At 46.6% G+C, this 13,436-nt stretch overlaps 1 protein-coding gene across 1 annotated transcript in view; it reads right to left on the reverse strand.

Annotated features, from left to right (window-relative positions):
- Window positions 1-4,301: 4,301 nt before the first annotated feature.
- The window catches only part of NCAN (neurocan), a 50,129-nt gene continuing 40,994 nt past the window's right edge, over window positions 4,302-13,436 (reverse strand). The window contains exons 9-15 of the mRNA XM_089535644.1: window positions 12,529-12,645; window positions 10,984-11,097; window positions 8,508-8,666; window positions 8,025-8,107; window positions 7,011-7,155; window positions 5,297-5,479; window positions 4,302-4,559 (exon numbers count right to left, since the gene is read on the reverse strand). Of these exons, the coding sequence (XP_089391770.1) occupies window positions 4,396-4,559; window positions 5,297-5,479; window positions 7,011-7,155; window positions 8,025-8,107; window positions 8,508-8,666; window positions 10,984-11,097; window positions 12,529-12,645 (965 nt within the window). The 3' untranslated portion in view covers window positions 4,302-4,395. The remainder of the gene's footprint in view (window positions 4,560-5,296; window positions 5,480-7,010; window positions 7,156-8,024; window positions 8,108-8,507; window positions 8,667-10,983; window positions 11,098-12,528; window positions 12,646-13,436) is intronic.

Here is a 13,436-nt window from a genome sequence, read left to right on the forward strand (position 1 = left end):
CAGTGGTCAAAATTGCACCACTACTCCTTTGGTAGGAATGAATACTTTTGCTGTTGTTTTTCTTTTTCTCTTTCTCCTTTCCAGAGGTTATTGGAGAACCATAGAGTAGCCAAAGGGACCTCAAAGGTCATGTAGCCTAACCTTTCTCTATCATTAACCAGGAATGGTGCAGCTGCACTATGGATCTTGCAATGAGCAGAGTAAGGTTGTAATAGATGGCCTGCTAAGGTCTTTTGCAATGCTATTACCAAGATCGAGAGGCCCTGAAAAATTAGCTTCCTGCTCATATCACTTCGCAAGTGTGCCGCAACACCAAGACACATGGCTCAACACCTGCGTGTGACAATTTCCATGTGCCGTTTCCACCCCCAGGAATGTGTCGGTCTAGGAATAAGAAAACCCACCCATCTCAATGAATTTCTCATTTCCCCTCCAGTGTTTTTACATTCTGTTCCTGTTTCCAAAGAAAGTTGCAAGAATCTTTCCCCACGCATAGAAATTCATGCGTGTTATGTGCACCTGTTCCGCTCAGCCTTGAATGTATGCATTTTAATGCCTGTTTCTAGTCTGCATTTTTTCATCTGTGACCACAATGCATTTGAGCACATCATTTCAAATGCCTGCCCTTTTAAATCGGGTGCCTTTTTGAAACATGTGCATGGTTCGGTGTGCATTTTTTCCACTCTCTGAAACACGCCACAAGCCTTGGAGAGGGGCAGAGTTTTCAAGGCATCATGTCTCCCATCCCATTTGTGAAACAAGACACGTGAATCGAATACATTCCCCTTGTCCTTGCGTCTATCCAGGAATGCTTCTCCAGAGAAACCGGGTCACGTTTGAAGCAATCCGAAATCAACACATTAAAAAGACACCCAGTTTTTTAAAAAAGTTATTTGGGGAGGGGGGAAAGAAACCATCCTAAAATTCATCCTGACCCCCTGATCTCAAAATCTATCATTTTTTATTCTTGATAAGGATCAAGATCGTATAGCAAAGGCTCTCAATAAGAATAATACACTCATCCCTCCATATTTGTGGCTTTGATTAATATGTTCTCTCTAGGAATATCTAGGTCCTCCAGTGCAACTCTATGGTCAACTTTAACTAAAAGTTGCACTGAAAGACCTAGAGATTCCTAGAGAGGACACTCTACTAGGCCTTTGTCGCTCCTCCAATGCAGTTCTATGGTCAGTGTCTGTCGGACGTTGACCACAGAGTTGCATTGGAGGACCTAGAGATTCCTAGAGAGGTGTCCTCTCTGGTAAAAACAGGGTGGTTTTGTTATTTGAAGTTTTTTCATATTCATGGGGGCCTTGTGCCCCTAACCCTAGCGAAGATGGAGAGACAAGTGCAATAAAACATAACATTGATGCCGGGGCATCACTAGGGGCGTGCAAGGAGTATGGACCACACCGAGGGATGTGGCTGAATACCTAGTCAGGCAGTCACTTCCAAGGCCTGCTGGATGTCCCTCTCTGCCAGCCAGGACACATCCACCATCCATTGGCTGTGGCCATTGATGGGGGTAAGGTGGCTCTTTCAAATTCTTGCTAAGATATGGAAGGAGCAACAGCAGCTGCTGTTGGGGAGAGGCTGCCTTCTGGATTTGGTACGCTGCTGGCAAGAGTGATTTCCCTTTCCTGTTTGCCCAGCAGCTGTGCCAAACCTGGAAGGGGTTGCCAGACCTGGAAGGAGTCACTGGGCAGCGGTAACACCTCATCGCCATCTGGTAGAGATGACCAGCTGGGGATGACAGCATGAGTGACCGCACTGGGGTGATGCCAAACCTCGTGATTCCACTGTGTTGCTGTCATGCTTCCTCGGGGGTTTTCGGGCTACATAGCCTGTTCTAGAAGAGTTTATTCCTGATGTTTCTCCAGCCTCTGTGACTGGCATTGTCAGAGAATGTTGGCATGGAAGAGAGTTGGGTATATAAATATATAAACACTGTGTGACCCGGGGTAGGGAGGAGTGATTTCCACATTAATCTGTGTATTGTTCATGGCAATCACTCCTTCCCACCCAGGGTCACACAGTATTTATATACTCCACTCTCTTCCATGCCAGCATTCTCTGAAGATGCCAGCCACAGATGCTGGCGAAACATCAGGAATAAACTCTTCTAGAACATGACCACATAGCCCAAAAAACCCACAAAAAACTATGGATGCCGGCCCTGAAAGCCTTCGACTTCACACAGAATTAGAAGTGCTATGTGTACCCGGGCACAGCTATCCTTACAATAGCCTTGCAAGGCAGGCCACAGACATGATCATCCATCTATTGCAAGGAAGGGGAATTGAGGCTTAAGGATGGTGGCTTAGGGTTACATGGTGGAGCGATGATGAGTTTCGGAGCTCTACTGCTCAGCTATACCTTGTTTTTGTGGCCAGATTGGGGTGAGGGTAGTTTACATTGGAGTAAAGTTAATGCCCTGTGCCAGTAGTTCCCAAATGTTGGTCCTCCAGGTGTTTTGGACTTCAACTCCCAGAAGCCCCAGCCAGTTTGGCCAACAGTAAGGAATTCTGGGAGTTGAAGTCCAAAAAATCTGGAAGCCCAAAGTCTGGAAATCTTATGTTCACTTGAGCCAAACTTGGAATGGACTTCTCATGTCATTGCCATGAGAATCAGCAACCACCACCATCCTTGCATCATGGGACATGTTGTCGTCCGGATGTTGGACTCTAGTTCCCATTGGCTCCAGTTAGCATGACCAGTGGCCAGGCGCAAGACCACTGTTAGGTGAACTCATTTTGTTAAAGGATAGGAATATTTCTTCCTTGGAATGAAAAATTTACCAAAAAACCCCCAAGTTTCTTGCATTAAAAAAAGCCGTCCATGTGCTTTTCATCACAGAAAAATCTCACTGCAACACTTCAGGACATCATCAAAGATCAGGAGAAAATAGAACAACATTTTGGCTGATCTGTGATTCTTCCCAACTGGATTTCTTGACTCATTTTTACAACCTGGGAGTGGTTATGTCTAAAATATCTTTCCGTCTCTACTTGACCATATTCTGTGTGGACCTGGGTACCTCCAGATATTGTGGATGACAATTTCGCCAGGACTGGTTGGAATTGAAATCCAAAACATCCGGAGACATCCCGATGACTGACAAGTGACCTCGGGTAATTGGAAATTTGCATTTTAAAAAATGGTGGGTTGATTTTCATTTTTTGTTTATTTGTATTTTTTGCATCTGGCACAACATGATGCAAATGGTGCCCGTGTTGGCACCGTTTGCTCTATTGCCGCTTTGCATAATCCGTTCTGCTTTTGCCAAGCATGGGAGGGGAAGAAGGGCAAAGAGGTAAATAAAACCCTGCAAGCTGATCCCCTCTACCCTTTCCAACCTTATTCTTGAATAAGACCTCTGAGTCTTCGAGACTTCTGAGATTTAATTGAGGTTCGCACAATGTAGTCCTTTTAAAACGAATGCTGAGAATGATCTTGCACACTGGAACACTCTGCCATGTTGCTACAAAGGATCGCTTGGCACATACTTCCGACCAGAGAGGGTCTCTTTCTAAAACCATCGCTTGAATAGCATGGGTTCTTGGAGCCGAGGCATGATGAGAGGGCTGGCTTAGGAAATCGCCTTTTCTAACAGGTGATTTTTCCAGGCCGCTCTTCTTCTAGTGTCTTGGCTCCAAGGGCTCCTTGAAGCCAGTATGCAAAGAACTAGGGGACTCTAGAAAGACCCATTTTTTTTTGCAAGGTGGTGTGTGCCAGTTTGCTACCACTATTGCCATTCTTGCACTCAGACCAGGAAGACTTAGGGTGCATCTACACTATAGACAGGATGCAGTTCTACTCTATTTTAAGTGATGTTGCTCCATCCTGTGGAATCCTGGGATTTGTCGTTCTACTTTGGCCTTCTCTGCCGAAGAGTGTTAGTGCCTCACCAAACTACAAAGCCCCGGGATTCTGTAGGATGGAGCCATGGCAGTTGAAGTGGTATCAAAGTGCATTATTTCTACCATGTAGATGCACTCTTAAATATCTCCTGGCATGAGAGTAATAGGTAGATGGGATTTTGCATCCCAGCCTCACATTTGGACAGATATAGCTGGGACATGGACAAACATGGCCGTAATGGGAGCCAGACCCTTTCTTTGCAAAGATGCAAAGAAACCTGTGCATGCGCGTAACAATTTTGCATCAATGCACATCTGTGCCATGCCCACACTGGGCCCTGGAGCAGAAAAAGAGAATTAAAAAAATTTTTTAGAGGGGTGGGGAAGGAGGGAGGAGAGAGAAGGCATCAACATTCCCCCTCCCCATCACACACGCAAACCGATTACATCCCAGGTGGGCCAAGGGAATACCAAGGGGTCCAAGGGGAGGCTGGGAAGGGGATGTGGGGACTTGTGCTTTTGCTCAGGCCTGTCGTTAAAAGTAATTGCCGTCCTCCTCTGTCCAGTCCGCCTTCGGATGCTGCTGTTGTTGCTGCTTCTGGTGTTTCCTCCGGTCCTTGCGGGATTTGTGGCGGTGGTGCTGGTGATGCGGGTGGTGCGGACGGCGGTGGTGCCGCCGAGTTCTGTGGGACCTTCTGGCTAAAGGGAGCCAAGGGCAAAGGAAAGATCATCATCATCATCATCATGATCATCATCATGATCATCATCATCATCATCATCATCATCATCATCATCATCATCATCATCACACTTGTCCCTCCATATTCGCTAGGGTTAGGGGCACAAGACCCCCGTGAATATGGAAAAACTCCAAATAACAAAAAAAACTCCAATGTTTTTACCTGCGAGGACACCTCTCTAGGAATCTCTAGGTCCTCCAGGACAACTCTGTGGTCAATATCTGACAGACACTGACCATAGAAATTGCGCCAGAGGAACTACAAATGCCTAGTAGAGTGTTCTCTGTAGGAATCTCTAGGTCTTTCAATGCAACTTTTAGTTAAAGTTGACCACAGAGTTGCACTGGAGGACCTAGATATTCCTAGAGAGAACATATTAATCAAATCCTCAAATAATCAAATCCTCAAATATCAAAGCAGCAAATATGGAGGGATGAGTGTATATTTATTTATATCCCACCCTTCTCCCAAGGCTGGGACTCAGGGCGGATTACAACATTAAAAAACACCATACATTTAAAAACATACAAAAATATATTAGAATAGAATTAGAGGTATGTCTGTGCCAAAGATGCAAGCTGGTTTCTCATCCTTTTCTGGGCTAGATTTGCAAGATCCCCGGGCCAGGCTCTTAGGGAGTCATCTCCCAGGCGAGAGGATGGACGCCTTTCCCTCACTGCATCTCGGGTGACTTACGTTTTGTGCAGAGGATTCTGGGCCGGTCCCACGTCCCGTTGACGTGGCACTTGATGGTGGGCAGGTGCCGCTGCAGGAAGCCTTCCTCGCACTGATAGCGAACCGTCGAGTGGACGCTGTACTTCTCTTTCTTCTTGCCGATGGGGAAGGCATTTTCCACCGAGGGAGGAGGACCGCACAGCACTGAAGCAGAAGAAAGGGAGGACAAGGAGGTGGATACCAGAAATCATGATGGATGGGCTGCTTTCCTCCGACCTTACTTTTTCAAATTAAAAAATTATTGGCTGAGATTCTAAGTCTACATTTCATAACTATACGAATTTTAACAGCCCCCAACCCAGCGGTTCTCAACCTGTGGGTCACAACCCCTTTGGGGGTCGAACGACCCTTTCACCGGGGTCGCCTAAGACCATCGGAAAACACATATTTCCAATGGTCTTAGGAACTGAGACATCACAATTTTATGGTTGGAGGTCACCATAACATGAGGAACTGTCTTAAAGGGTCACGGCATTAGGAAGGTTGAGAACCACTGCCATAACCTGTTCTTTAAAAACTTTCCGTATTAAAAGATATTGAAATAAAAAGGGTTTTGCCTGTCGACACAAAGACATTGTGACCTCCCTTAGAAGTTATAGGAGTTGCAGATTTTTGGGGCAGCCACCAAGAAGGCCCTGTCCTGCGCCCCCAAAAAACTGTGCTTGCAATAGCAGTGGGACTGAAAGAAGAGCCTCTCCTGATGATCTCAGGGTTCCTTACAATTTGAAAGTTAATGGGATAAGTAATAGGATATATTCGTGGAATCATGTAGGGTTTGTGTGCTTTTTCAATGCGGTTTGTTGCCCATGCTTAAACGACACCAGTCCCGCAGAGGCCCATAAAATCCTGTAAAATGCTTTGCCGCCGTTGTAAATCTTATCTCTGCCAACAAGTGACCAGTTTGGAGAGCCGAGATGTACGAAAGCGCTTGCGAGCGGAGGAGGAGGAGGAGGGGAGATTTACATATTTAATTAGCGGCTTTTATCGGGCCCCGATATATCATTAGCCTCCGAACGGGAAGTCGTATTTCTCCGGATTGTCGTCGAACAGCTGGAGGTTAATGTGACTTTCCAGATAAGGAAGGGAGAGACTTAATAGTTTTAATGGCAGGATTTCTTAGCAAATTAGCAGAAGGCAAATGGAGACTGGGGAGAGGGGACATTGCATTGGAGGAGGGGGGATATCTCACTGCCTTTTGCTTCTGCAGGTTGGAAAATTGTCAAATAAAAAACCCTGGATTTGGAAAATTGGGCAAAAATCCCAGCTTTACCAAAAAAAGGTATCATTGGCACGGTACATACTGCCCCGAAAGGGTGGGTTGGAGGCATCCGTTTTAATTCTGGAGGGACACCGCAGCAGGCAAATTGCACGGTGTCCTTCTGCAGTTAATAGAACCCGGAAAAAATGGGTTCTTTTAAAGGAGCCGGGTGCACATCACGAGTGCACCATTGGCGCACTGGTGACGGAAGCAATGTGCAGCGACTTCTGTACACTGCACTTCGCTTACGTCATCATGGCGGCGCCCATGGGGATGGAATGCCACCATGATTCTGTCGCCGCCATTACACACTAGGGTTCAGGGGTGTGCGGTTACTGCACGCTCCTGAACTCTACTATTGGCGGCAGCATGCCGCTTTTGGTCCATCTATCAGGGCCATACTTTCGGGTTTTTTACCTGTATCCTTTTTGCAGACGTACGGCAGGTTGTAGTTGCACGGAACGTCGTTCCACTTCCCCGTCTCGTGCGACACAAGCACCACACAGTCCTCGCCACCCGCAAAGAAATTGTCCGGCTGGTTTTCTCGCCAGTTCTCATATTGCTAGCAAAACGGCAAAGGGCAGGGATTGAAACGGACCTGAACTGCCCCTGCTCCCTTGGATGAGGCTGTACTCAAGAACGGCCTTTCTCTCTCTGTTCAGATATTGAATGTTTGTCTCTGGGGTTTCTGGGGCATTAATGAGATGGAGAAATGCTACTAGTTCTCCTCCTAAAATCAAGTTTCCAGTCCTCACGGTTCTGTGTCCTTTCGACATACACTGCGATCTGAGCTGTGGTTCTTCCCTCTCCTCCTAAAGTCAAGTTTCCAGTCCTCATTTGAAACAGAAGATGTCATTTTACAGTGATTCCCAAATTCTGTCCTCCAGGTGTTTTGGACTTCTGTTCCCAGAAGCCTCAGCCATCTTGGCCAATGGTCTGGGATTCTGGGAGCAGAAGTCCTAAGCAACCGGAAGGCTAAAGTATGGAAATCGCTGCCTTAGAACAAGTCAAGCTGTATCCATCTATGCCAGAATGCGTCTATTCTTATGGGCAAAAGCTTTATGGTGATCTCAAATAGAGAAAGATCTTTCCTGTCACCTGTTGGCTTAATACCTGGGGGGGGGGGGACCTGGAACTGAACCTGAAGGACTTTCAGCCTGCAAAATGGGTCTGAGCAACTCTGAGTCAGGAATGATCTACAGAGGGACCTTATTCCAGTATCCCCCGTGGATAACAACATCTGTGGATGCTCAAGCCCCATTAAATACAATGGCAGAGGAAAATGGTGTCCCTTATATAAAATGGCAAAATCAAGGTTTGCTATTTGGAATTTATACTTAAAAAAAATATTTTCAAGCCGTGGATGCTTGAATCCATGGATAAAAAAATCTGTGGATAAGGAGGGCCGACTGTACTTTCATAGGTACTCACCAGACCTGTGTTGTCTGTCCACTGAAAATCTTGCTCCACAATACGGTCATTGAGACCGATCCAGGTATTCTCGTGTCCAAAGCCTGAATGGGAAGGGAATAAAATCAACACCCATAATAATAATAATAATAATAATAATAATAATAATAATAATAAGCATGCAATCCTTCGGGGATGATTGTTTTTGGGAGCAGGAAGCAAACTGCTAACACAACTCATTGCTTCCTGTGATCATGAAATGAATGAAGATTCACATCCCTGCTGTCAGCTACAGGAGAAGAGATCCCACCTAAACATTAGGAAGAACTTCCTGAGGATAAGAGCCATTCAACTGTGGAAGATGCTGCCTGGAAGGGTGGTAGGGTCTCCTTCTTAAACTGGGGCCGGATGGCCATCTGTTGGGAGTGCTTTGTGCATTCCTGCATGGCAGAAAGAGGTTGGCCCTTGGGGGTCTCTTCCAACTCTAGGATCCCGTGAACTTACTATTAATGAAATTGTGCTCCTCCCAGGAATGGATGCTGGTCAGGTGGCCTGAGCGACGTCGGCAATCCCGCTCTGCATCTTCCCAGGAACGCCGGTGTGCAAAATAGCGGTAACAGTGGCCCTGGAATTTGTGCCAGTTGTGGTCACAGCCCTCGGTGTCTACGAGAAAGCAAAGGAAAGGAATGGTCCAGAATCAGTGCTCTTTCCTTTTCACCGAGGGCAAGAACCCATTGAACCAAGGTGAGTAACAGCATGTTCTTGGTTGCTCCAGAACCAAACTGGAGGAAAGAATTTGTCAAACCGCCTCTGAAGATCCCTTGCCTAAGAAAACCCTTCAAAATTCATGGGGTCGCCATAAGCTGGCAGGAGACTTGAAGGCACCATACACACACAATGCACTCCTGTCTGATCTTGGTAGCTAAGCAGAGTCAGCCCTGGCTAGTACTTGTATGGGAAGCCACCAATGACTATAGGCTATATTTCAGAGGAACGAATTAGCCAAACTGCTTCCAAGTCTTCCTTGAAAACCTTACGAGATTCATGCGGTCGCCATACACTGAAAGGAGATTTGAAGTCTCTCTCTCTCACACACACACATACAATATACGGCTTTTTGATCTTGGACGCTGAGCAGGGTCATGTCTGGTTAGGACTTGGATGGAAGAGCACCAGGTGATGGAGGCTAGATTTTGGAGGAACGGACTGGCAAAACCACCGCTGAGTGTTCCTTGCTTAAGAAAACCCTAGGAAATTTATGGGGTTGCTATACGTTGGCAGGAGATTTGAAGGCACACACATACACAAACAATGCTCTCTCTCTCTCTCTTGATGATGATGATGATGATGATTGTATTTTCTTATATCCTGCCTCTCTTGGGGGCTGAGCAGGATCAGCTCTGGGTAGCACTTGGATGGTAGACCACCAATGAACCCTGGGTGCTGGAGGCCTCTGAGCGTTCTTCGCCTAAGAAAACCCTCTGAAATTCATGGAGTCGCATGTGTACATGCGACCTGGATGCATGCACGCACATGGCCCGCAGTGCGGGATTAACCTTGTGGGCGATAATTGGGTCCCTTCCTGATATCCTTCGCGGAGGAGGCAGAAGTGGCTTTGATCTCTGGTGCCTAGAAAAAGATGCGGGGGAAGTGAACCGTCGGGTTCGGGGACATTGCTTAGTTTCCTCCATTGCCTTCTTACCCAAACCCTGTTTATCTTTCAGGGTGGGCATATTGGCATTGCAGCCCGCTGGCTCCTGCTTTGTTCTGCTTAATAGGATGCGGCAGGGAGGACCCTCCCCATAGACCCCTTTTCACTGGGGGATTAGTTGACTCCAAAGCAGCACCACCGGTTCCTGGGAGTGAGAGCGCGGGCCTTCGGGGACCGGATCGGATTAATAGGATTTCTTTCTCTCTGCCTTGTTGAGCGATAGCGGCGTCCGACGTCAAGGGAATTTCCTTTGGCGAGAGCGGGAGGTAGCTAGCCTGCGTCTGGCTGCTTTCTCACTCCTTCTTTCTCTCTTTTTCTCCCCCCTCTCTGTCTGCAAAGTCCCACATCCTCGCCCCTTGCAACGTGTTACTGAAAAATGAATGCGAGGAATTAATTTTTCAGAGCTGGGTTCACGCGCGGGCGAGGATTAGCATTTGACGCTGGACAAAATTTACACTTGCGCTAACAAAATGGCTTTCATGTTCGTGCTCCCAAGCTCTGTGTGGGTGCAAATGCGCATACGCAAGAGTTAAACATGAGCGGCAAATGGAATCCTCCACATCAAGCATGATGGATGCCAGGAATCATGAATGCATAACCTAGAGTTACGCCTTCGCGGCTGTTACATATTCACGATCCCTTGCCATTGTTGTTGCACGCTTTCGAGTCATCCTTAACTTATGGCGACCCTATCACAGGGTTTTTTTGGGGCAGGATTTGTTCAGAGAGGGGTTTGCTTTTGCCTTCACCAGAAGTTGAGAGAGTGTGACATGCCTAAGATCAGTGGGTTTCCATGGACAAACAGGGATCCGACCAAAGTCGTAGTCCGATGTTCAAACCACTATGTCATGCTGCCATGTTCCTTTTTAAGGTGCTAAGACTATTTTGGGGGATACGATTTAGCACACTAGATAGCTCTTTTATATTTTGTAGACCAGTGGTTCGCAAACCTTGTTCCTCCAAATGTTTTGAATTTCAGCTCCCAGAATTCCTTAGCCAAGCTCACTGGGGCTTCTGGGAGTTGTAGTCCAAAACACCTGGAAAACCAAAGTTTGGGGATCATTGCTTTAGAATAAAAGTTAGTCTATTGATGCAGAATCACACCAGTGTAGGCACCAACCAGGCCTTTTGCATCTGGGCTGCCAACGCAGAGAAGACCCTTCTGCCTAATAATAGGGCCCCTGCTCACCATGAGGCTAGCCCACAAGGTTTCCCAACCACCAATGTGGCCCTTTCTCCCACCCAAAAAGGTGGCCCATGCTTTCTCACCTCGGTCACACAGGCTCCCGCCGTAGCTGGGCAGACACAGGCAGACAAAGGAGTTGATTTCATCAATGCAGGTGCCACCGTTCTGGCAGGGGCTGGACAAGCAGTCATCAATATCTGACCAGAACACAGAATTAATTAATTCCATTAATCAGTTAATTGATATCTATTTTATCTATGTAAATGCTACTACAGGCAGCACAGAAGACCATTTATCTGTCTGTCTGTCTGTCTATCCATCCATCCATCTCAATCCACCCTATCTATTCATTTTGTCTGTCTGTCTGTCTGTCTGTCTGTCATCTGCCTATCTATGTTCTACGTATCTATTATCTATTTTCTATCACCTCTCTCTCTCTCTCTGGCTATCCACTCCTCCTATCTATCGTCTGTCTGTCTGTCTGTCTGTCAACTGCCTATCTATGTTCTATCTATCTATTATCTATTTTCTATCACCTCTCTCTCTCTATCCACCTATTCTATCCACCTTATCTATCTATCTATCTATCTATCTATCTATCTATCTATCTATCTATCTTTGCAGGACAGGAACTGGTGGCTGCTGGAGCTGGCTGCCTGGGTGAAGTTTTTGCTGCCAGTCTTGGAAGGATCAGGGCTAAGTCATCAGGCACAGCTGACTCGGCTAATGCAGTGCCACTGGAGCTACAGCCATGTGAGGGTTGCATTGGCATCTCAATCCTTGCAAATAGCATCATGGCCTGTAGTAGCATTGTTTGGCTAGCCTTGTTGTGCTTAGACTCTGCTTAGTTTCCTGCCTCTGCCTCCAGCCCCTTGGACTTTTGCCTTGCTGTGCTTAGCCCTCAGTTTGTTTCCTGCCTCTGGCCCATTGGACCCCTAGACCTTTGCCTTGCTGTGCTTCTGGGCACCACATTTCAAAAAGGATGTTGATGAACCGGAGCATGTTCAGAGGTCTAGAAGCCCTATGAGGGGCAGCTTAGGGAGCTGGTTATGTATAGCCTGGAGGAAACAAGTTTAAGAGGTGATAGGATAACTGTTTAAATATTGGAAGGGATGCCCTATTGAGGATGGAGCCAACTTGTCTTCTGCTGCTCCAGAGAATAGGGCACAATAGAGCAATGGATGGAAGCTACCGGAAAAGAGATTCCATCAAAACATTGCAAAAAACTTCCTGATGAGAAGAGTTGTTGGATGGTGGAAGATGCTGCCCTGGAGGGTGATGGAGTCTCCTTCTTTGGGGCAAAGGCTGGATGGCCATCTGTCAGGGGTCCTTTGACTGTGAATTCCTTCATGGCTTGGACTGGATGACCCTTGGGGTCTCCTCCAACTCTATGATGCTCTGACCTTAGACTTTTTCCTGACTTGGCCTACTACCTTTGGTCCATTGGATTCCTGAAGTCTGACTTGGCTTAGTCCCAGCCGCTGGTCTCCTGGAATACTGTTTCACCGGACTGCTTGCTTCTCCTTGTGACTGGTCCTTGGACTCTCTGACTTTTGCCATCCATGGCCTCAGCCCTGGCAGTCCACCCCAAACCCCAAGCCGCTCACATCTTGGACCCCGACGCTCACCTATTTCGCAGTTCTCTCCTGTAAAGCCCCGCAGACAGTTGCAGGTGGAGATGTTTCCGCTGGACTGGCAGGTCCCACCGTGGAGACATGGATCGTTGTCACAAGGATCCGCTTCAGCTGCAAGAAAGGAAAATAAAAAACAGAGAAAGCCGGTAAGATCGGATGCCTCTTTGCTTACTTCCCCTGGGTGCATGAGGATGCTTTTGCCCAAGCGATCCATAGCTTTATCCATAGATATAATATGCCACTTGAGAATAAAGAATGCATAATCCTGTCTTGCATAACTCGCTTTTGTTTGGCTAGAAGGAGGATAATATTCATAATTCAGAGTTATAATTTAAACGTAGTAATCCATGCACCGGTAACTTTCCAGTTAGATTGCCGCAATGCTCTCTACATGGGGCTGCCCTTGAAAACAACTTGGAAATGTTTGCTAATACTAAATGCAGCAACTAGGTTGCTAAGTGGAACCTCATACTGTATAGATAGAGAGATAAATACCACTTTGGAAAGAATTGCCTTGGCTGCTAATACATGTTGTTGTTGTTGTTGTGTGCCTTCAAGACATTTCCAGCTTATGGCGACCCTATCCTGGGATTTTCTTGGCAAGATTTGTTCCAAGAGGGTTTGCCTCGGCCTCCCTCTGAGGCTGAGAGGGTGTGACTCTATATTCTGAACGTTCACCAGGCACCAGGGAGACGGAATTACGGGAATGCATTTTAATATATGTTGCAGTTTAGATGTATTTTATCCATTATTGTAAGCTGCCTCGATCCTGAGGGAGAGGCGGCATATAAATAAAAATTAATAATAATAATAATAATAATAATAATAATAATAATTGTTATTATTATTATTATTATTATTATTATCCATACACTCTCAAGCAAACCTTGAGCTCAAAGGCT

This window comes from Sceloporus occidentalis, unplaced genomic scaffold (assembly GCF_023333645.1).
Source record: "Sceloporus occidentalis isolate IW3139 unplaced genomic scaffold, rSceOcc1.0.p SCAF_8, whole genome shotgun sequence".
In the NCBI taxonomy this organism is placed as follows: domain Eukaryota; kingdom Metazoa; phylum Chordata; class Lepidosauria; order Squamata; family Phrynosomatidae; genus Sceloporus; species Sceloporus occidentalis.